Source organism: Sitophilus oryzae, unplaced genomic scaffold (genome assembly GCF_002938485.1).
Source record: "Sitophilus oryzae breed Bouriz unplaced genomic scaffold, Soryzae_2.0 scaffold_909_pilon_pilon, whole genome shotgun sequence".
NCBI classification, from domain to species: Eukaryota; Metazoa; Arthropoda; class Insecta; order Coleoptera; family Curculionidae; genus Sitophilus; species Sitophilus oryzae.
Genome location: NW_022147538.1, coordinates 123,608 through 149,514, shown reverse-complemented (window position 1 = coordinate 149,514; position 25,907 = coordinate 123,608). Strand labels below are relative to the sequence as shown.

Below are 25,907 nucleotides of genomic sequence, written 5' to 3'. Positions count from 1 at the left end.
TTATAAGTACAAAGATGTTTTTTGATATAAAGTTCCTTGTTAACACTTTAATAAAGTATATATGATATTAATAACATGAAGAAAATGATGAAATTGACGTTTCTGCGTGTAGTAGGTATGGGCCACATTATATGTAAAAATAGGTAATATATTAACTGTTTTTATATTTTTTTAGCTTTAAACCCAAGGATCTTGGGATATTCTTTGCCAAGGATTTTTCCGTATCTCTACTTTAAAGACTGATCGGTGATTTTGAGCAATTGAAAGCAAGTTATACAAGGTAAATTATGATTATTGAACTATTATTAGCCTACGTTAAATTTCTACAAGATGAACAGAAATGCGTAATTACATATCACATAGGTACCTATTATGTATTTTCATAGCAATAATGCTATAAATCTATGTATGTAGATTATTTTTAAAATACAAATGAGGTATTAGATGTATATGTATCATATTTTTTATTCATTTTATTTTCATTCAAGTCCTGTTTGATTTAATTCACAAAAGTCTTATGTAGGTACCTATATTTATATTTTTTACATATTTTTTTTGATTCCAGGTTTTGTGTGGGTTCCGGTTGCCTTTTTCCTGCTTCCAGTTATTTATCCGTGAAGCTGTGAAAACATTTATTTATCTTCAAGTTTCTGTAAGTCAATGCACTGTTACTTTACTAATTCGCTTTAACACAGCATCTCTGATATTATTTAAATATTTAATATTGATACAGTAGTTTATTGGTTTATAGCTCTTTAATTGTGTTGATTTGCATATTTACATTGTTCTAAATTCCAAATAAATATTTTTGAGTAATTTTGTTGTATTATTTAGTACTAGAAAGAGTAAAAGTATATTAACCCTCATTTAAACCTCCTGAACAGCCCGCCATTAAAAACCGGAAACGGAAATAAATTTCATAAAATTGAAATTGTCATGTCTATGTCATGTCAAATGTCCCAGCCGCCATATCTGAAAATTAGTTACCCAGGCAGCCACGCTGTTTCCATAATTTAACATTGACTTGACACTTCTCCTTGTATTTATTATTTTATGGTCGTAGAAAAAAATATATATTTTTAATTTATTACTTTTTCAAACATGTCCTTCAAATCCTTCAATTTAAAAGCTGTTAGTAAGAAGTTTCACTTCAAATATGCGCAAATACAATTTTTTTATTACAAAATTTGAATACTAAGACATTTATTTATAGAAAGAAAATTATACTCGAATATAAGTTGAATTATTTTGTGATAATCAATTATATTTACTATATCATTTCACGTTGCTTTTGATTTAAATCGATAATAAATTGAAATTTGTAGAATGTAACATTTAAACTATCCTACCCTGTATTTAAAAATACTAAAAATACTTTTACGCTTTTACATAGATCATTCTGTGGATAATTTTACCCGTTTGAAAATTCGTTTTGTTTCTATTATAATACTTATTATAAAACCTTTGATTGTTAAGGTTATTTTTAATACCATCGAAGTACTAATACATAATAATCTACAGCCACTATGTTCCACAACTCACAACGTTAACATATATCTAAAATAAAGTCTCTTGGCTCCAGGGGTACTTCTTTTCTAAGGTACCGCTAGATGAAGACAATCTGTGTACGTCCGTTAAGGAAATTTGTGGTAATCGTGTTGATTCAAACAACGTGGAAGATGATTTTGATGCTCTGCTGAAATCCGGTCTATTGCTTGGTGTACAAAGTTGTTCCATTGTTGTTCTAAATGACACATAATAAATATTATCAAGTTTTTTCCAAAAAAAAAGTAAAATTATTTTTCAACACCCTCTACACTATGCCCGAAATGTTTCACGAAATATTTCTCGTAAGATTTCGTAAAACATTTCGATCACTTGCAATAAAAAATTTATAACACGCGTCTATACAGGACAGTCCGAACTGTATTCGGGAAACTTCGGCAACATATTATACAGATAAAAATAAGTAAAAAAGTTCGTATTATAAATGTATGTCCTAAAATGCTTAGTTTCGGAGATACAGGGTGTAGAAGTTTCATTTTTATTTCGATTTTTTCCAATTAATTTTTGAAGTAACGTCATTATTTGGATGGAAATTGGTGTCTGAGAGTTTTTTAGTGTAGGAGAACATGCCAAAATGACTCCTATTTGTAGGGGGCGCCACCTACATGTGTTCTAACTGTTTTGAAGAGTTATAACTTTTCGTCCCTACCTGTATAAAACTACTGAGTGAAAAAATATATATTTCCGTGACTTTTAACGTAAAAAATGTCTTTTAATAAAAATCGCCACGAGCAACCGTTCTCATGATATTTAAGGTCGATTTATAAACTGAAAACTTTGCGGTTCGACGCCCGACGTTACGGTCGGTAAAAAGTTTGTTTATACGCAGGATGTTTTGTTGATTATAAATTTTTCGGTTGTTGTTGCGGTTGACGTTTTACGTCAAAAGTTAACCAATTTTGAACTTCGACAGGAACGTTGACCTTGAAACGTTAGTAATTGTGGTAATAGCCAATAGAAATAATCGCAACCGCAACGTCGAACCGCACTGTTTTCAGTTTATAAATCGACCTTTAGAATGGAAACAGTCCATACATGTCATTATTGACAAAAATAAACACACTGAGTAAATAGTTATTTGTCTGAAATATTAAATTTGGGAAATTTTTATTTTTTTAAATTAATCATCAACTTTTCTGCGAAAAAATGATGGTAAAACAGTTTCTGTTGAACTTTTGACACAAAAACATTTCAAATTTATGATTTCAGTCTAATAATTATTTAGTCAACATTAATTTATGTCAATGATGACAGATATTGATAAATTCGATTCCAAATATCTGGAGAACCATTACTCGTAGCTATTTTTACCAAGAGACCTTTTTTACGTAAAAAACGTGGTAATTGTTTATTTTTTTATTCAGTAGTTTTATACAGGTACGGACGAAAAGTTATTACTCTTCAAACCAGTTAAAAAATATGTAGGTGACGCCCTCTACAAGTAGGAGTCATATTGACATCAAAATCAAATTTCTCATGTCAAAAAAGTAGACACCTTTGAATAAGGTAGACACCAATTTTCATCCAAATACTGACGTTACTTCAGAAATTATTTATAAAAATCACAAAATAAAAATGAAACTTCTACACCCTGTATTTCCGAAACTAAGAAGAATCTGCAGAATATGCTGTCGAAGTTTCCGGAATACAGTTCGGACCAACCTGTATATTCTTCACGTCAAACTTTGTGGTGGCTTCAGAAAAATAAGTAAACATGGCGTATAAATAAATATCATTAGTTTGTAATGGAGTGTAATATAATATAACTGTTAATTCTGTGGAATATACAGGGTGTCCCAAAAATAAAAATAAAATGAAAATTTGGAAACTTTTTAAATTTTAAGTTAAAAAACATAATTTCTTGATAATATGGTAACATAAGTACAGTATTGGCTATAAGTGGATGAACTTGGTTAAAATAATGGGGTTTTCCTAATATGTTTAAAATTAAAATTTGAGCTATATTTACTTGAAGTCTAGTGTCAGTGCTATAAAAATAAATAGCATTGTTTTTTTTTAAATTTGCTTTAATAAGGTAGCAAAAAATTTAAATTGAAAAACCCATTGGACAAAAGTAGATGAACAAAATATATATTTAATAAAAAATAAATCTTATGTTAACAAAAACTGAAAAATTAACTTATAATTTACTAGTAGGTACTTAGTGTAATAACCCTTATTCTTAATTACTTTCAGACATCGCTTAGGCATAGATCCCAGAAGATTTTCAATTATAGAAAAATCGATATTTTTCCAAGGCTCTTCCAAAGCTGCAAATAATTCTTGCTTATTTTTGTAGAATTTGGTCCTAATGTGTTGATCCAAAATTTCCCATAAATTTTCTATTGGATTCAGGTCTGGGGATTGCGATGGCCATTTGAGAACAGTCACCATTTCATCTTCCAAAAACCTTTTAACCAATTGTGAGGCATGTTTTGGGTCGTTATCATGTTGGCAGTACTGTACAACTGGCATTTTTTCGTCCAAATAAGGCACTAAAAGATTTTGTAAAATGTCTCTGTAGCCAAACCGATCCATTATGCCCTCAATTTTATGGAGAGGCCCCATCCCATACCCAGAAAAACAGTCCCATACCATGATTGAGCCCCCACCATGATTTACAGTGGGTCGCGTGTACTTTGGTAGCAATCGTGTGTTGGGAGGTCTTCTTACATGTTGAATTCCATCTGATGACACCAAATTAAACTTTGATTCATCACTAAAACAAACTTTTTTCCATTGTGCCACAGTCCAGTTTTGATGTTCCTTGGAAATGCTAATCGGGCCTTCAGATTTTTTTTTGATAGCAGTGGTTTCTTGGCGGGTCTTTCAACTAATTTACGTCGGATCGTCCTTGTACTCATTGGTGGATAGCCCAATTCTTCAAGTTTTGCTTCTATCTACGTTGACGGCAAAAATGGATCTTGTGAAGAAATTCGTTTTATGGCTTTTATTACATTTGGACCAACTTTTTTAGGTCGTCCGTCGTCCTGGTTTTCTTTTTATAGAAACATCTCCTCTCTCATTATATCTCTTTAAAATATAATGCACCGCTGATTTTCCAAGGCGTAATTGCTTAGCGATTTCCGATTGCTTCAAACCATCCTTAAAAGCATTTACTACTCGCAACTTAAGATCTGCAGACAAGTTAATTCCACGTGGCATGATATATCACAAGAGCTCATATGTTTTTAAATCGCAATTGTTCATAAAAGCAGAACAAATAAAACTAACGATTTTTAAAAATATTTGGTTCATCTACTCTTGTCCAAGACAAAAAAGCAACATTTGCCAATTCTTATCTATAACTGATAAGACTAACAGAAGAATTTATATTTGTTTGTAGTATTTTGGTGAGAATGTATTAACCTTTTAACATACAAAGGTACATAAAATAATTTTGATATTTAACACCTCATTTCTGATTTTCTTCTCTATTATTGGTATTGGTTCATCCACTTTTGGCCAATACTGTAGTAGCTTAAATTTACATGAAAGAAAATCCAGAAAAGATCCACTGGTTCTCAAGATTTTAGCAAAAAATGATTTTTTTTGGAAATTTTCAAAGTAAAATAACTCGGTTATTTTGGACTTATTTGAAAAACGATAAAGAGAAAAAATGTTTCTTTTGACCAGATCTACCACCCCTTAAAATATTTGCTCTTATTTTTGGGACACCCTGTATATCAATATAACATAAAACGAGATGTAATTAACGAAATATCACCGTAACAACATATATTTTAGAAACGTCTAGGTCTACTTATTTCACTGAGATTTATAAAAAAAAATCCTTTGCCTCGGGTACAGATACCGCCACGTTTTGGAAATAGCTTAAAACGAAACAAAAATGAACGAGGCAACAGGAAACGTCAAAAAAATCCCCCCACTTCCTCAGGAGTAGTTCTCAAGCGTTTTTAAGAATCAAAAGTAGGTCGAGGCAAACCGAAATGGGTCAAGACAACTGAAAATAAATCGAAATGCGTCAAAGTTGGGCGACGAAATGCGACCTTGACCTGTTTCGAAGAATTCTCCGCATAGTGTAGAGGCTGTTTAAGAAATGAAAGTAGATCAAAAGACAAGCGGAAAATACGTTTTTAAGAAACGAAAGTAGGTCGTGACCTACTTCCTAAGGTCGTGACCTTGACCTGATTCGGAGTGTTTTCCTGATAATGTACAGGGTGTATTACCTTTGATTATCAGCACTAATCGTAGGTGAAGTATTTTCCGACACAACACACACTGTAGTTCTTTTATCATAACAAGCACCTTCTTCACTATTGACATCGCTATCTGTATCGAAAGGATCGACGCCATTTTCTGTATTTTCTTCCTCTTCGTCCGGATAGGTACTGCCTACGTACGAGAGCCCTTCACAATCTGGATAATCGGTACCTGCAATTAGATATGTTAGCGGTTTTGTTCAAATCTTGCTATAGACTGTACTACAATAGCAATAGTGAGAGTTATTATGTCAATTTAATTATTAATAAAGGGATATTCACATTGTCCTGTACAGGGTGGGTTAATTTGTACGCTTTTAAAAACCTTTTTCTATAGGAGACGAAAACTAATATCGGTGTCTGGTACGAAAGCGTAGAGCTGCCATCGCAACAATGAAATATAATTTTAGCAAAATTTACACTTTTTCTGTAAATTTACAGATTTTCTGTAAATTTACACTTTTTCTGTATGTGTTAAATTTACACTTTTTCTGTAAATTTACACATTTTCTGTAAATTTACAGATTTTCTGTAAATTTACACTTTTTCTGTAAATTTACACTTTTTCTGTAAATTGCATGCGAAATTTACTACCCAGCAGAATGACGTCTCGGCATCGACCTGCTCGTTACTCACTAGTTACAAGTGAGCATTATTCTCCGCTGATTAAGTTGCTATTGTGCCTAAGTAGTACAGATATTCATCAGAGATTATGGACGAATACATTAAAAACCTACTTTCATATCGGATTAAGTCACAAAGAAATTTTGACATGTCTGCTAGAGGATGGTTATGCCCTAAGTTTACATCATTTGCAGACGACAGTTTACGTCATCCCAGAGGTGGAGGCCATCAGATCCTCTTGCAAACAGTAATGCATCGGAAAGGGTGAAAATACTTTCCGGGTCGATTAAAAGCATATTAGAAAACATATTAAACAAAAATGCCATACTATTATATCACACACATTCGAAATTTAATACATAATCCCTAAAATAAGAGATCACCCGATTTTCTGTACTATGTTAGACCCAGGTTCAGTATAGACGATGAGGAATAATTCTTTAAGTATTTTTTTGAAGAGAGTGTGGTTTCAGAACAAAATATATCTTTCAATATACTGGGATATTGCTTAATCTTTTCATATAGTCCGCATGTCTTCAATCCTTCAATTAATTGCCGCAGTGGTTCCCTAATTCTGTCTTTACTAGTAAAGACTTTTGTGAATAAACTGGCGTAGAACAGAATTCGATGGGAACTACTCGTAGAATAACGCACCACTGTTGCCACTAACGCATAAATTAACAGAAAAAGTGTAAATTTACAGAAAATCTGTAAATTTACAGGAAAAGTGTAAATTTACAGAAAATCTGTAAATTTACAGAAAAAGTGTAAATTTTGCTAAAAATATTTTTCAATGTTGCGATGGCAGCTCTACGCTTTCGTAGTCTGGAGACCAATTTTTATCAAAAACGTGATGGTGAAAACCGCACATCGATATCTGTTACCGTTTATGAGTTACGGGGTGTTTTTCGAAAATCTGCATTTTTAGCAAATCGCTGTAGCTTTTTTGCTATGGAAAATTTAGTATTTTTGTGAAAACATTTCCAAAGCACCTTTTTACGTAGAATTTAATTGTTTAAGTATAATTTTTTTTTAATTAATAATTTAAGAGGTATCAACATAAAAATTGATTTTTGTTTGGAACACTATATTTCTAATTAAGTCAAAAGAACTTAAAATTACATTTCCAAAAATATAGCACACTTGATGTTTTGTTATAGTCCCCTTCTAAATACAGAATTTTTGTAAGTTTGCCACTTTTAACTAGCGGGCTTTGGACCCCTTATCGATGATCTGCCCCTAATGGAACTAGAAAACATATTTTTCCAGCAAGACGAGGCACCGCCTCAGAACGCTGAAGTTATCAGCAAATTTTTGCAGCCAATTTCGAGAATAATTGGATAGCTAACCAAGCGCCGGAATTAGTGCCTGTGAATTTTTATCTTTGCGGAAGAATAAAGGTTCTTATTTTTAAATCACCTGTATAATCTAGACAAGAATTATAAGTACTTATAAGTGGTTATGTGAAGGTATCTTTCACCCCTACTGTGTTAATGAATTCCGCAAGAAATTATTCAAAAACGGTCCTGTCTGTCCATAACAAAAGAGGGTCAACAAGTCGAACACCTGTAGCAAAATATCATGTTTTGGTTTGCTATTGATTTTTATTGTTATTAGATATAGTTTAAATGTGTTGATGTTGTTAAATATACTTTAAACTGATATAAAATTCTGTATCTCTCATTGCGAATATTATTTTCGTTTTAATTGCTGGTTACAGCTAGTATTTTTTTGCTTTACCGGCGCCGTTCAAAGCCAACTTTTAACAACGAATTTTTAACAACTCTATATCTCGAAGAGGAATCGAGCAAAATATCAAGTATGCTATGTTTTTGGAAAGGCAACTTTAAATTATTCCCAATGAATTAAAAACATACAGAGTGTCCGACAGAAAAAATCAAATTTTCTGTTGATAATTCTTAAATTATTAATTTAAAAAAAATTATACTTAAACCATTAAATTCTACGTAAAAAGTGCTTTGAAAATGTTTTCACAAAAATATAAAATTATATAGCAAAAAAGTTACAGCAATTTGTTAAAAATTCACATTTTTGAAAAACGGGGTTAAACGGGGTTTAAAAGTTACGGGGTACTCCGAAAAGGTAACAGATATCGACGTGCGGTTTTCACCATCATGTTTCTGATAAAAATTGAGCTCCAGACACCGCTATTAGTTTTCGTCTATCTCCTATAGAAAAGGGTCCCTTTAAAAGCGTCCAGCTTGACCCACCCTGTACATATCATACTACCCCGTATTATTGCATTACGATTACGAAATAAGAAAGTTAGGTACCTAAGGAACTATTACAGCTGCTGATGGAAGCCAGTGGAGCTAGTTTCGGTTTCAAATTCGGTTGATCTACGACCCTGTCGTATATAGCTCTGTCGCTGCCACACGGGGATCCCCCAGGCGTTGGCTGAGTGACACGTATGTCAATGGGGTAGTAGAAATCGTATATTTCCGGCACCGGCGAAGACTGCCGCCTACAAGACTTATATTTGTGAGCTGGCAACGCCGGGAAGCCCAAGGTCACTGCCGAATCCCTGCGCTCTAAGTAGGAGCTTCCGGAAGAAGAACAGGTGATGTTGCTGGGCCGTCTTGGCACATCTAGATGACTAAAAAAAAATTAAAAAAAAATAATAATATTTTAGATTAAATGTTATATTAAATATTCCCCACCAACGACAAGCCCAAGTAGCATCTATCTGACTTCGAACTAAATCTGACCTGAAGCGACGTCAGACTTTGTGCAAATTTAGGTCGGGTGACGTCGCTTTCCTATTAAAAGCAACGTCGTTGGATTCGAGTCGGTAAATCCAACGATCGGAAAATAACAACGTACCATTTTTATTAATTTCCAAACGTCGTTCCCACGTTGGCTTGCACGACGTACATATACATGAACTAGCCCGACGTCTACCCGTTGTCCGAATAGGATACGTCTCACTGATAATCCCTAAAGTAACGTTCAATTATATTTTGTTGTATTTTATGTTCATATTTATAACCTAATTTACGTATCTCTATTTACGTCCGTAAATACAACCCATTAAGTAGCAATCGCGGCCTAATGAACATCATGAACATAACCTAATAAAAAGTTTTTGTAAACAAACTTAATTGTTTTTATTATGCCTAAAAAAACACTAAAAAGGCATTTAGACATTCATCTACATTTTACAGAAAGAGGTCGAGGCTTTTGCAAAATAATAATAGTAGTAGTGATATCTTGCCTTCACCCATGAATGTTTTTTATCCGGAAGAGATGCTGTATTACACTGGTGCATCTTAATTTCATTTTTAAGCTTAGGAAACCAGCAGACTCCATCCTCCTTCCACATGTGAGGTACTGGTTCCAATTTTTTTAAATTTTTTATATATACTATCTTAAAAATGTGGCTGTCCATTTTTTAAGGAGAAAACAAAAACTAAAATATAGTTGCACAAATCCACAAATCACTGATACGCAAAGTGAGGTTACGTGGCGTACGTTGGAATTATATACGTCATAATACGATCGCCGGTCGTCCGGTTTGATGACTTCGGTCGTGTGAGACGACTAATGTTGGAGACCCGGTCGGAATTGGTATATTAGTAGTTCATATTAAGTCGGACACAGAAATCCGCCATTCTTAACAAATATCCGATTGTCAGCCATTTTAAAATCGTTTTTTGTTTTTAAAATTTTTATTCACATTCCGATTTCTAGTAGAATAATATTGATAAAGTTGATTTTGGGGGGAACCACAGTACAATTTTATGATTAAACCAGCTAGAAAATAAAAAAAATATTTTGCGAGTTACTTTTTTATAGATATTTTTATTTCATAAATCTACCTAATTTTGAAGGCGCTCGTTGTTTTCCGGAGTATTTTAACCAGATATATCAAGAAAGTGACTTCCGTTGACAAACTGATGTCTGGATTAATGATTCAGAATTATTATAATATGAATTAGATAGGCACTTATAGTTATATTCGAGGAGTGATTATGAATCCATTTGTAATTAGGTAGTTTGGTTAGGTTTTTAATGTATTTTTGGTAGCGAAATGAAAACCAAACGTAACGTAAGTGCTTAGCGACGAATTTTAAGTGACTAAAATCCAACGTAATATGACGTTGGTAATTGGTAGAATTACATTCCCTATTAGGTCAGATACCGACGTCGAGGCGACCCGAATCTGTATTCCCCATTTAGGTGCAAATAAGGGTCGTCAGGCGGTCGAACCGACGTTGGTACCCAACGTCGGGTTTATTGAACGCGACGTATACCCCACGTTAGATAACGCCCAAACGCTACTTGGGAGGTCCCGCATCGCTTATGCCGGGTCCAGACCAAGCAGACAAAACAAGGACAAGACAGAAACATTCATGTTTTACGTCAAAATTGCATCAAATCCAATACATTTCTGCCACAGTTTTGTTTTGTTTCAAAATTCGGAGACTTTTCAATGTCCCGTCTCGAGTCGGTAAAGATCAAAGTGTCTATGTTTTGTTCGTATATTTTACGACAAGCTGTCGGCGCAGTGTGGACGGCATGTGCTGCCAACACTAGGAGACCAGTGAAATCACACATGGTTAATAAAACTCGTTGGCCTTATGTCATTGTCCTTGTCGTGTGGACAAATTGTTTCAAGTTTGTCTTGTTAGAATTCCCCATTTTTTCTCGTAAGTTTGTCTACTTTTTGTCGCCTTGGTCTGAACGTTACGGCATTAGAGCAAAGTTTACAGGATTAAATCCTAGAGGAAACACTATACCTACCTATTTTGTCACAGCTTTTTATCGTTTGTTACAGCTTAAATACAAACATGGTCTTACTATAATCTTTCATCATAAACATTTTCACTGAATCTTTCCGACATATCTGTTATTATGATATTATACAGGGTAAGCCTTAAATAAGTGTAAATATTTTCAGGGCTGGTAGATCTCGATAAAAGAAACATATATAGATATTCAAATTGAATGCCAAAAAAAATATATATTTATTTTTAAAAAAATTTTGAAAGCCACTGGATTTTTTCTGTATTTGCATCCCAGTTAGAGCCGTAACCATAAACTAAAGCCGTAATCATGGTAATTATTGTTGTTCTCTGGTAATAGAGAGATATCGGTAAACCGAATAGCGTGCATGGACGTTAATAACACCAGGTGTTATTTCCTTTACGTGAGGTGGTATTAACTCTCTTCATTTATAGTTATCGGATCGGAAAGAATTCTGTTCGCGTCGCGTCCGCTATTTAAACTTAACCTAACTTTGAATTTAAAACTTTGAAATAGTTTTGTTTACTAGGTATTTTAAAACTAAAGGGCTAAAGTGCTTATTTCCTGTGCTTTATTGTTCAACGTCTGCCAGTGGGTTTAGGGCAACAAATTCTCTTAGAAGGGCTAAGTCGTCATCTGCTGTAAACCTAAGCCTCTTTATAGGTTCTTTAATATTGGAAGAGGTGGAATCCATATTTTGGGCCATAATAAAACTAAAGTAATAATTCAAAACAATTCAAACATAATCTGAAATAAAAGATCTCGCCGGCCGGCCCCGGTTGTCAAATACCCGCACATGCTCATTTAAGCAATTTTTAAACTTCTATTTATATCTGTTTTTTAGTTAAGAGCACTGCTAGTTCTAATTGCCTTAAAAATAATAAGTATAATAATAATTTAAATCTCCCGCTCTTTCATAGTTCGTACCTGTAGCCAAGTAGAGGGCGCTAAAAGCGCAATCTCCCAACGTTTTACCACGCGATTCACCACTCTCTAAACTATTAACTTTCTCTATGAATTATACCGTGGAAAATTTGCGGCAGTTCTAACGCTTTATAAAATATACAGGAATATTTAAAAGAAACTGCACGATTTTTAACATCTTTTTGAAAAAAAAACCTAATAGACGTGTTCCTGAGGTCGATATATACCACCCCTAAAAATATTTGCACTTATTTAAGACTCACCCTGTATACCGGGTGCGTCTCAAAAGTGGCTCACCCCTATAACTTTTTTTTAAATCAAAAATTGTAGTCATTTCCAGTGAAACAGGAAGTGACCAAAAACAACTGAATACGTCAATCGATCCTAATTTATGTCATATACTAATATACCAAATCTAGATATTTTATCTGAAAAAATAAATAAGTTACTATGGGTCGTAGGGGTGAGCCATTTTTGAGACGCACCCGGTATAATACATACATAAAAATTATATTATTTTTTAATACTAAAACTGGATATTATGTACTCATGGCTATTACCAGTTTACTCATTGTATCTATTTTATTTATTACATTCAATATGTTACAACCTCTTTTTATTCTGTGCTATTTAATATAATCATTCAAAATCGTCGCTTATGTTTATAAATGATTTAAATTCAACAACCTATATCGAGCAAAAATCATTAAAGAAAACGATCACCTACCTATTATAATAAACATCTTCATATAAAGAATTATTATCTTCGGGTGGCGAATCCTCGTCTACAAAACAAGGTAGTCTTGGACTCGCCCTAATCGGCCCTTCCAACAGGCTACTGTATCCTAAAACAGGTAAATTTAAATTTATAGATGTATATAAATCATTAACACTAAATAATATTAAACATCATTTTTAATCAATTAATATTTCAACTCTAAAATCTAAAAAAATATATTTTAAAATATATTTGGACATAACATTTCTTCTTTAATATTACCCTAAATATTAACGAAAGCAAATTTAAAAATTTATATTTTTAGATAAAAATATCAATTTTATAAGCGTTTAACCAGAGCAAAATATAAATCAGAATGAAACAAAAAGCGGATGTTTTCGCTTCATTGCTCCAAATGAGGCGGAAAAAATGCGTTATTTTAATATTTCAGCCTGAGATAAGAGTGCTTTTATAACAATGGGGTGTTTTAAAGTAGAAGGGCAAGACATTCATGTTTTATCGAATACGCCTCGGAAAGAGAAATATCGAAAAAAAAACAATTTTCAAATATTTTCCTATTTTTTTTCTATAAAATCGACCTTTTTTGTTTTGTTATACAAAAAAATTGGTCAAGTGCGAGTCGGACTCGCGCACGAAGGGTTCCGTACCATTCATTATCTATACGACATTAGACAATATATTATTATAAACTTTTTTTCCGATTTAGCTGAAATTTTGAATGCGCGTATAAGTAATTTAAAAAAAAATGAAGAAACTCATTACTAAAAATTGTATTAAGCAATAATAAATATGTAAAAATATGTAAAAATTAAAAAAAAAACGATTAAAAAAAAGTCGCCTTGACTAGGATTTGAACCTGCCTTACTAGGGCTCCAACGTCATAGCAGCGTAAAGTCCTAACCACAGTTTAAAGAATATAAAATATAAAAATATATTAATGGTTACCTCCAACTGAAGAAAATCTTCTTGACCCCCGATGCGCATGGGAACCATTAGATATATCTAAAGATTTTCTGCTGGACCTTCTAGGATTCAGTTCCTGATAAGCTGTAGCTTCTAAAGCAAGCTGAATTTGTCTTTCTTCTTCTTCAGCTTCAGCTACCGCTGCTGCAGTGAAATTGGGATCTTCTAGTGCTTTTTCAGTCTGAAAAAATCATACACCTGTATTATAATAAAATGTAATAATACTGGTACATATCAGTAATGGAATATTTACAAAGTACATGGTAAAATATACCGGGCGTTGCATCGTCGGACAGGACATAGAAAATCCCATGTAAATTTTAATGGGGTCAATTATTGGCTTCCCTAATTATTTTAGAGAATAATTCTATTTAGGTTTATTGAAGAGCACTAAAACCCATATTCAAAAGAATAACTTTAGATATTTTTGATTAGCTCGTTCACGAGTTATCGCCGATTTCTTTTTAAATATTTCTCCTTTCTTATGGCCCTGTATTTACTTATGAGCACCAGTCAAGGTAAAAGATAACTGTCAAATGAAGTTATCATTTCAGAAATTTACCTATTTAGTGCTTTATTATTATTGAAAACTCATTCCTACATCGGAAATCTTAAACATGTATTTATAAATACTAACTAATATGAATTAAAGTAAAATAAAGTAATCAATTACAATGTTAATTATAGTATTATTACAATATTCAATAACTTATTAATTTAGGTACTATTAAATGACAACTTCATTTGACAGTTATATTTTACCTTCACTGGTGCTCATAAGTAAATACTGGGCCATAAGAAAGGAGAAATATTTAAAAAGAAATCGGCGATAACTCGGGCGTAAACGGGCTAATCAAAAATATATAACATTATTCTTTTGAATGTCGGTTTTAGTGCTCTTCAATAGACTTAAATAGAATTATTCTCTAAAATAATTAGGGAAGCCAATAATTGACCCCATTAAAATTTACATGGGATTTCCTATGTCCCGCTCGACGATGCAACACCCGGTATGCCATGTGTATTTTTACAACAACAGTTATAAAGCCAATTTACTTGAAAAATACAGGCTGCTTGTAGAATCACAAAATACAATGTAAAAATTTGTGCATTGCGTAGAAAATGCATTCTCTACGAAAAGTTGAAGAAATAAAACTAAATGATGTAAAATTGATGTAAAAACTAAAAATGTAATATTTTTTGGAATTTATTTGGAACACTCTGTACCTTTTCAAAATGATTTTAAATTGTAGCTTTGGTAGTACTTCAACAATCCCATAACTCATAATTTCTAAAAATCCAACTACCTATTTGGCTACAATGGTCGAATATGTCGAATGAGGTGAATAACCCTGTAGATTTTCTGGAGAGTGGAATAATATATTCCACACGTTCGGGTACATATTTATCTAAAATATGTACCCGAAACATATATTATATTAACATTTCACTATTTTATAAGCATATCTGTGGCGTTCTAGTTTCGGTGCGTAAAATTTGAGAAAAGTTTTGTGGTGTGACCCAATTTTTCAGCCCCGTGACTTTTCGTTCACGCTTCATTTAGGCCATTCTGGCACCATGCTAGCTTATCTTGAGCTTTTGTCGATTGACAATCGTGAAATGAAACAGATAAGCTACTGAGTGTTGCATCGTTTTTGGCAACATACAGGGTCGTGGCGCCTCTGATTCGCCGCTAAAGCTCCAAATAGAACGGTAGGTTATATCGAAATGAAATTTTGGCAGCATAGGCATAGGTAGGTTAACTGAAAGCATTTTATAAAAATATATAGAATTATACAGGGTATCCGTAAAAAAAGTTACGCATCAAAGTTGTGTTTTTTCTAATGGAAGACCCTATATATTAATTGATTTTCGGATTCTCGGAAAAAAATAAAGGTGAGTTTTATTAAAGAAGCATATACATAAAATCTAAGGATTTTGACATATTTTCTGAAAATGAAGAGTAAATTTAAATTTCTATAGCAGCTACCTAAATTTTAGTTGACCTTGTATAGCCTGATATTTAATTACAGTAACCATTGTATGTTAAATTAAATCGAAATTTGACGCGAAAAGTTATACAGGGTGAGACAAAATTAATAGGGAACATTAGTGACTTTTAAAAGCAAGTTACTCCATTATTTTAAACGGAACACCCAATATATTTTTCCGGTGTTCAATGGGGAATTTATATATCTTCAAAATATTATTAAGGTTGCCTATCCCTCAGACAAAAATTTACCTAGATATTTTAATTTTTATGATTTTGCATCAGTAGATTTTTATTATTTGAAAAAATCTAGGGTAGCTGTGATATACCTTTTGTTAATTTAACAAAAATTAAAGATTGTAGAGTAAAATACTAAGCGGTAATAAAAAGACACACGTTTAAAACATACTTTAATTATTACAGGATTAAAACTAGATAAAAACCTATAATTATGTGACAAAAATTAGCTAGATGAAATCAAATGCTCAAAATGCTTCCTTTTCTGTTAACTGCATAAAATGATTGTCTTTTCAAATTCTTTTCATTTTTAAAAGGCATATATGAAGTTCTACCTCGAGAAGCAGCTACAATAATTTCTCTCATGTTATCGAGAATGGTTGGTCGAGTTTTAAAAACACTGTCTTCAACATATCCCCATAAAAAAAAACCAGACTAGATCAAATCAGGAGTATAGTCTGTCCAACGAGAAGATCCTTGACAGTGATAGATGTGTCTGTCATTTTAATTTCAAAGTAGTTTATTTTATTTTACAAAGAAATAAGTTGGTAAAACTGGAACGCATAGCAGGAAATTAATATATTTAAAATTTGACTGACAAGTAACTTCAAAATATTGTGAAAAAAACTGTATAAAACTGAAAAAATGTAATCGAGTTATTTTATTTAATACGAAACGGTATGTGTTAATACAAAACAAACAAAAACAAGCCACCACATACCAAAAAATATAAAAAAGAACTATTTCTTACTTTGAAGCTTTATGAAACTTCCCGCATTTATGATTATATTTATCAATATAACTTATGTACAAATACAAATTTGTAATATTCCGCAGGAATAAATAATACAACATAAATAAAACAAACTATCTTATTAATAATAACACTTACAAAATTTTATACCTCACAGGTTGATTAATTAACTTTAATCTTAATTTTTTGAAACCAGTACCTTTTGACATTATTTTTCTTGCAGTACTAAAATCCATTATTTACCTATCGTGTGATGTCGATATTTTACAGCTACTCCAGTTTTTAGTATGTGTTTAGTATGGTCCTTCTACCATATTCGAGATGCACTTATCTACGACGAGATGGTATACGAACTTTATTGATATATAGTAACTTTACTGGTGTATCTGTATAAGACTTTCTGCCTGGGCAGCGAGTATTAACCATAAACTGTGCTCTGGGTTCTACAGTTAATTTTCACTCGATTTTTCCTCCACTTGACTTCAAAAGACACAAAACACACGTAATAACACGAATCAAAATGCATCATCTTCCAAAACGCAGGGTATTTGACAAAAGTTGTCACAAAATTATTATAACCTATAACAATTTGGCAAGACTTTGACAAATGTCAAAAATCTAAAGGTGAGTTCATACCAGAGAAATAGAAGGGATAGAGAATGAGCGTCAACATGCGCAGAAGGTCTAATCAAGTTGGGCGCCATATTCCAGGTCTTCCTGTCATTTTGTATATAGGTGGTAATCTATAAGTAATCAAATATCAATTTGCTGTTTTCAACCATACGGGGGGCAATTTAAATTTAGTGAAATTCTATCATTTATTATGGTTAGTTAACATTAATATGATTTATTTAATTATCAGTTTCAAAACTGCGTACAATATTGGTATATAATACACTAAATATACGAATATTCTGACAAAAGACGCTACGGACAGATGACCTTTTCGTCGTTAAATACTCGAAATGATATTAAATAAGTATTTACAATATTTCATGTTTTACTTGTACTGAATTACGCGTTTCAATTTAAAATTTTTGCAAATTTGGTAAAAATTGTTCTAAACAACTTTTTGTTCAAGTTGTATATTCATAAAAAACATTTGGTTCATAATTATTTTTGATGATTACCTACCTTGTATTTTTAATATAAACCTAGAAAAAATATGTTTTTGTTTTATTTTTTTTATTCGTCCCTTCAAATTATGTTTCAAAAACTGTTACATAACATGTCCTCTAACAAATATTTTCATAATACATAAACATCATTGATTTTATTAAGGGTATTATTATTAGTATTTATCCTGGTTTTTGTCGACAATAAAAACTCAATCTTGTAATAGAACATCAATTTTATATTTCGTAAAATTATTTTGATACAAATTCGATTTGTCAAAATTCAAGTCATTAATATATTGATAAACAACCCAAATTATTCCTAAATATTTTATTATAAACAAAAACTGTTACCGGTAAGTTTGTAAAACACATTATGGTTTGTCGTAATACTAGAAAAAATCATTTATTTTTTGCACAAAAGAAGCTTGTCGATCCTTATTTGTCCATAACAAAATTCTGTATGTACATATACCTAATTTATTATTAAGAAAATTAGATTATATGATCTCAGAATTTTAAGAAATTTTTTTTTAAGATAAAATAGTTTCTTCTCAACTGTAATATTGTCAACTTTGGCCTGTATTTTATCTATTTAAAAACATGGGATTGACAATCCCCTTACTAAAATACATACTGGAAGGTACCGATTAAGTTTCATTGCATCAAATACCTTTACTATAAATCCTGGCTCACAACTCACAATTTAAGGCCATTGCAAAATGCTTTTGAACTTCATCATAGATTTTACAAGAATAAAAGTGTAATATTGAAACAAAGTAACACTGTAAGCTTCATGACTAATAGTCTCATTTTTAACACTCTTTAAATATCATCTCGTTAACAATTATGAATATTATATGATTTTTCTCAGTGATTTGTGGCACAGATACAAATTAATATATGCCCCATAACAGTTCTTAAATAAGAAACTTCTGCCTACAGATTTAATTTTCTTATTGGCTTTCTTATATAAATCTTGCCATTTTTTCAGTCCAATGTTCCTTGTTTTTACAGTTGTAGGAATACTAAAAATGTTGACTATAGAACTCGATACTATGTTTGAAAAAGCCTTCATACCTGTAACTGTGCATAAATCTAATTAACTGAATTCTCCTCCTCTTGACACTCTGAACACGGCTGCTGCTAATGTTAGAAATATTTAGCACAAAACTACAACTACCTACAACAAACTTTACAATAAAAGTGTTAAATTTTCGCTGTTCGATTAAAATACCCTATCTTATGTTTTCTTTTCCTCCAAATAATCTTCTTGTCAAGTAAGGACCAATCTTATTTGATATATTTCTGGTACACTTGAACTTGTGCTTTCATGGACACTATAAGAGTGCACTGTTTTACAGAAGCACGAACACTGATTCCAAGTATCTTCTTCCTCCACACGTAATAAAAACATCCTCTTTAAATGGCCACATCATACACTTATTTTTGACCATTCCCAATTACAATCACGATTTTTACAAATCGCCTTTAGGAAAACTAAAAATAAACAGTTTTGAATCATCTGTAAACACAATTATGTTGTATAAACTTACACATGAAAACTAATCATTATTCCCGGCGTATTAGCTTTCTTAGAATGACTATGAATATACAACAATCCTTTTTGAATTAGTGTTTAGAATAATTGAGATAATAATAAATTTTAACTAGATAACAACACAAACGAAAAACAAAACAAAACAAAACAAACAGATGTCAATTAAAGAGGGGAAGTGACAGCGAGACCTGGAAGATGTCTGCCATCTTGCCGTCGACAAAAATTTGGATGCGCACTCGTCGAAGCTCATTCTCCCACTTCCATATCTCTGGTTCATACGCATCGGCGTCCGTTTGTCGTTCATCGTTGCGTCAAACCAATAAAATTGAAATACGATCTGTCATTTTTGAAATAAACCAATAAAACTGGTTAAAAACAACAAGTGACGACGCATGACGAATTTATATTTAAACCCATCCATAGTTAACTTAAAAATTATTAGAAACTTTTTTTACTAAAATAATTAGATTGGTATGGGACGTCATTTGCTGTTCTTCTGTCATCGTCTGTCGAAATCTTACCTGAGAAAAAAAACAGAGTATATTTAAAAATTCTAATAATTAGTGACTGCCTAAATCTATGGTGACTGCACACTGCATTCACCCAACTAATAGAAACATATCAATTCTCTCTGATGTAGGATAAGTTTGCATTTTCGGCAAATTTCTGAGAAATCTTTTTGTTTTAACTGACACAAAATGATAAATAGTTGTTAAAGTTGGATTAATTAGACAGATATGTTGAAGTAACGTCAGACATATCCCAGCCACCTAGATTTTTTCATATAATAAAGATTTACACAGATTAAATCATGAAATGAAAATATCTAGGAAAATCTTTGTTTGAGGGGTAGGCAACCTTAATAGTATTTTAAAGAGACATGAATTTTCCATTGAATTTCGTAATAATATCTCCCAGTAATTCCATTTGAAATAAAAGAGTAACATGCTTTTAAAGGTGTCCAATGTTCAATATTAAATATGTCTCACCGTGTATAATTTTTTCGATCAAATTTTAATTTTATATAAAGTATGATAGTTAATTTAACTACATATAAAGGTAAGTGTCCATTTGAGAGTAATTCGTGCGAGTGACTCTCGATAGTCAAAGAGAGTATTCCTTTGAGCTTTGAGAGCGAGATAAAGAATTTTTGCTATCGCTAGATAACTAAAAACTCTTCAAATGCTTACTCTCATACATATCTGTCAGGAGGGTATCCATTTGAGATTTCTTTTTCATCAACTGCCTTTCTTTGTGTATTAACGTGTTTTGTGTTTTTTTTAATCAATTTAGTTATTCCCTCATATAAAACATATATACAACACATAAATAATCTACAGCATATTCATATCATAGAAGATCTGGGTGTCGTCCTTCTTCATCTGTCGCATCAGTGACCTGTTGGTACCAGATCCTGGCCAGATGGTATCGAGGTATATTTTCTTAATTATTTCTGTGGTATCGGAGGTATATTTTCTTAATTATTTCTGTCGTCGATTTCTGGATTTAGTGTATGGTTCTATTTAATATTAACCATTTAATCCTCCTTTTGAATTGTATAAATTTCAATTTTTTTACCTTCTCTGCTAAACTATTGAATGTTTCAATTGTTTTTGCTGTTAGCCTTTGTGTTAATGTCTTATTTTTTACTTTATGGCATCTAATATGTGACTTTTTCCTTGTTTGGTAATTCTGAACTTCCTTGTTTGTATTTAATTTAATATTTAGCAAGCTATTAAAAAGTATTAATTGTTTTATATCTAGTTCTTGCACTGTATCAAATAATATGTGTGTTGGTGTTTTTTTGTGTAATTTATATATTAATTTTAAAATTTTATTTTGTTGGCGTTGCAATGCGTTTAAATTCTTTTCGGTCGTATTACTCCATATATTCATTAAATAGTTCATCCTTGAGGTAAACAGTGCGTGATATAAGGTTTCCTCATGTTATTTGGTATCAATTTTTGAATTTTTATTAAAGCTGCAATTGTGCGTATATTTTCATTTTTCCAAATTATTTTGTATTTTTAACCTTAAATAGTTGATTGTTGATGTTTCTTGTAGAATATGGTTTTGTAGTTTTATTTGTAAGTTTAATTTTTGTTTTGTGATTTTAAATATCATATATTCTGTTTTTAGCTCGTTTATGGTTAGGAGATTGTTTGGCCTAGCACCATGTGCACTTTTGCAGGTCTTTGTTGATGTTTGTTTCAAGGATGTTCTGATCTGTTTCCTGTATATACCAAAACATGTATCATCGGCATATTCATATATGATGCCATTTAATGATTTAATGCTAGTTCGGTAGAGATCGTTTGTATAAAGGATATACAGAGGTGGTAGATTTCTCCTTGCGGTATTTCATATGGCGCCATGGTAGTTTTACTTTCAATATTTTCCATGCAAATTTTTGTGGTCGATTTTTTTAAATAGCTTTCCGTTAGTTCTAGTATGTGTTGATTCAGTTTGTATTTTTTGTAATTTTTCATTTAATTTGTTTATGTGTAGTGTGAAAGAAACATAGAAGTGCAGATAGTTAATCCCATGGTATCCCACAAAACTGTATTTTCCTCGTATATACTTTATTAAAGTATCGTCTTTTTGACCACTCTTTGCGAGTAGCTGCCATTTTAAATTAATAATTCTCTGCTAGAACTATCACAATACGAAACGTAATCGTATTTCAGAAGTAACTATCCGCTATTAAAAATAATAATATGTATACACTTGAGAGCAAATCGTTGCAAGTAAACTATTGATAGTAAAATGAATATTCTCCGATAGGTAGTCGCAGACGTGTATCGACATACGAGAACTACTATCGAGAGTTTCTCGCGCGAGTAATACTCTCAAATGGACACTTACCACAGAATATACTAACGAAAAAGAAGCCCAAGTTCCTTGTAATAAATCGGTTCCATTTTCGTAACGCCATCTCTCGACAAAGCTGACATTTACAGGTTAGCCAAAGGGGTGCGGGGCCGGGGGGAATTATAAAATACACTTTTTTATTTTAATTAATTTTATTCGCTATTTGCAATTTTATTTTTAAAACATATTATCTGAAACAATCACATAATATGTCTTAAAAATAAAATTACAAACGAAACAAAAGGAATTAAATAATCTGAAAATCTACAAAGTTTATTGATAAAATATTAAGTATAACCTCTTTGGTATAACATTGTTAAGCAAACATTAACAAATCATAACATATCAGATCATAGAACTAAAAAAAGTACTATTGCATAAAAACAGGTGATACAATACTTCAAAATTAATTTTAACATAATATCAAAACCGAAAAATCAAACTGCAAACACAACCACACTTCCGCGGCAAATGTCCAAGAAAAACTGATAATTCTGATTGGTCCTGGTCCGGTCGTAGCTCACGTCGTATTGTCGGTAAGCAAAATCCCTGTCCAAAAATCTTGACGATCAGCGCCATCGCCCGTCATAATTGGAAAACTTTTGCTGGAACCATTTTGATTTTTGCTGGAACCATTTTGAATATTTCACTTACATGGCCCTGACACTTACCTTTAGGCTATACCGGGAAAATTCCAATTTAGGTAGCTTTTATTGAAATTTAAAAATTTTACAACCTTACATTTTAGTCATATATACTGCTCTTATAAAACTCACCTTCATTTTTCTCCCAGAATCCGAAAATCAATTAATATATAGGGTGTTCCGATACAAAAAACACAACTTTGATATGTAACTTTTTTCGAGGACACCCTGTAGAACTCTCAATATTTTTAAAAAGTACTTTAAATTAACCTACATAATATGCTCACAAAATTTCATTTCAATACAAACTGTCGTTCTCCTTTGGAGCCTCCGTGGCGTATGAGGGCGCCAAATTCTGTATGTACCTATTTATAATATTATCAATAATGTTTTTGTTACATATTTTATAAGTTTTTGAAAAAAAAAAAAATATTAGCAAACATACAAATGAATTTATTGTTTCAAAACTCTGCTAGTTATAATGGAATTGTTTCTGGTCCTTAATTATCTCAACATGTATTATTATTATACTTCAAATACCTGTCTTGTTTTATCCAGATACCTTAATTCTACCTTTAATGTCCATGTGGGTTTATTATTTTTGTATACAAATTTTAAATTTTATTTGGATTCATTTTTCACATTCACATTCATATTTAAGGAAAATGAGAAACATATAAAATACAATGTAAAATTTTAACGAACAATGTAAAAATTTAACGAAATAAAGTTGTGATATTTGTAGGAAGAATTTACATTGTAAACTATTTGAACCTCCTTAACTGGTAGAATAGTTGGTCCCCAGAAACACGCTCTATGTTTTTTTGAGAAAAAAAATGTTGAAAATTTTATGTTGTTTTTTATATTTTTTCGGAAAATATTGAAAAACTTTTGAGTGCCGTTTTTTCAGTTTCTGAATTTTTTTTTGTAGTGCTTCGAGGGAATGCAATGTTGCCACCTCCTACGTTATCCACATTCTGTATGTTTATAATTTAGAAGTTCACATTTTATAAGTATAGTGAAAATACTTTTATTTACAACCGCATATGTAATACTGACATTACTGACTTTTAAAAAATTTGAAAGGGTCAAATTATCTACATTTCTTCCTTCTTCCATTTCCCTCGCCCATTTCTCTCACTCGGTTTTTCTCTTTTCTCGCCTCATTTAATTAGGCAAAATATTCTTGTAATATCTTTATTAAATACTTATCTAACATCAACAAAAATAAACAAGAAGATTAACAATAATAATTGAAGATTTTAATACATTTATTTGTTGAAGGTAAAAATGCTAGATTTCTTTGGCTTAAAACCTACATTCTGGCGCGTTTTAAAAAGCGACGATTTTGTAATATTTCGATATGTCGTCTTTTTCCTTAATTCTAGCATTGTCCGTATGCATGCTGTGTAATAGAGCCAAAGAGTAGATGGCTTTTTCTATATTGCCATGTCACTAAAATATGCCATCAAGACTGTCTCCGAAGCAATATTCTTAGCATTTCTTTCAACACACCATTTTTCGTATACTTTCAATGCTATTTCATATCGCCCCCTACTTTTCTCTGGAAGTAAACTGGCTTCTGCTCTTTTTGCAGCTTCTGTAAGTTCTGGTGGAGTACCAATATTGAAGTACTCTTTATTATCAGAACTTTCCGACAACATTCTGGTTTTCTATGTTATATAAATTTGAAAAAGCGAACGAGAAATTCAAAACTGTCACTTAGTTTTTCGTCATAGATAAATGAAACAAGTTTAGATTGGAAAGTGCCCATAAGGACAATGTAAACACTATTTGGCGCTATTCTTGCAACGGTCGCGACCCAAAACTTTTGAAAATTTCGGAGCGGTTCGGCTTTTTCCGGAATTATATCGCCAAATATTGTTTATTCAAATTTATTATTATTTTCGTTTAATTTTATAAATAAAATACAGTGTATTGCATACAAGAAACTTTATTGTATATAAGGACGCATGTATGAAATACCTATGAAACATTGGAAACCGACGTTATGCCACGATCCACGTTGGTTTTTGCAGTTCACAGTTCACAGCACAGCTTTTTAAGTTTTTAATGCCACTTGTTCACAATTATCACCGGTTGGAGTAAATAAACCTTGAATTAAACTCACACAGATAGCAATAATTACTTTGAAAAATGGACGTTATATAAACACTTTTCGGAATTTCTTTAATGAGAGCGGCTTAGATTTTGAAAGATTATTATGATTTTGAAGATTCTGACTTTGACAAGAGAAAATGATTTCTGTTTTTGTTTGCCGTTGTTCTTAGCGACCGCTATAGCAGCGCCAGATCGCGTATAACGGTCGCGACCCAAAAATAATTTCGCGATCCAAAATTTTTACGGGCTTTCCAATCTAAACTTGTTGCATTTATCTATGTTTTTCCTTTGCTGTTGAAGGTTTGCGCCATAACAACCACTGGTACCGGTAACTATAGATATGGAAATGCCAAAACAAAAAACGAGAAATTTTCGTATATTTATTTTTTTTTTTTTCAAATAAAATACTGTCCCTATTTTTTAATTAATGATGTGGTAGGTAAATAAATAGCAGTCCCTCGGAGGAAAGCTTTTCACTTATTGTCTCGGAGATTTAGTTAATCTCTCGACAGTCATGAAACACTTCCCTCCTCAGTATGTAATATACTATTGATAATTAATATTCAACAGACTTAGCAAAATTGTCATCAATTGTCAATCTCCAGTAATTTTTTTTTTCGTTCATAGGGTATTATGACTGTTTTAGACTCTGAAAAAGACTCTATCTAAAAAGTATTTTATGATTTTCCCTACCTTGGATTCTTTTGATTTGTAAATAACAAGAAGAACCATGAGGCTGAAGAAACTGCCCAGCGTCGCTGCTATCCGAACACCGGTCATAACATCGTAAGTTTTATAATATTCCCAA

At 31.8% G+C, this 25,907-nt stretch overlaps 1 protein-coding gene across 1 annotated transcript; it reads right to left on the bottom strand.

Annotated features, from left to right (window-relative positions):
- Positions 1–1,114: 1,114 nt before the first annotated feature.
- Positions 1,115–25,906, bottom strand: LOC115890720 (the record flags this gene model as incomplete). The annotated part of the gene is made up of 6 exons (XM_030911023.1): positions 1,115–1,744; positions 5,757–5,961; positions 8,708–9,030; positions 12,832–12,949; positions 13,789–13,987; positions 25,793–25,906. Coding segments are annotated over 6 exons (1,146 nt in total), but the record flags the coding sequence as incomplete, so codon positions are not given.
- Position 25,907: the final 1 nt, after the last annotated feature.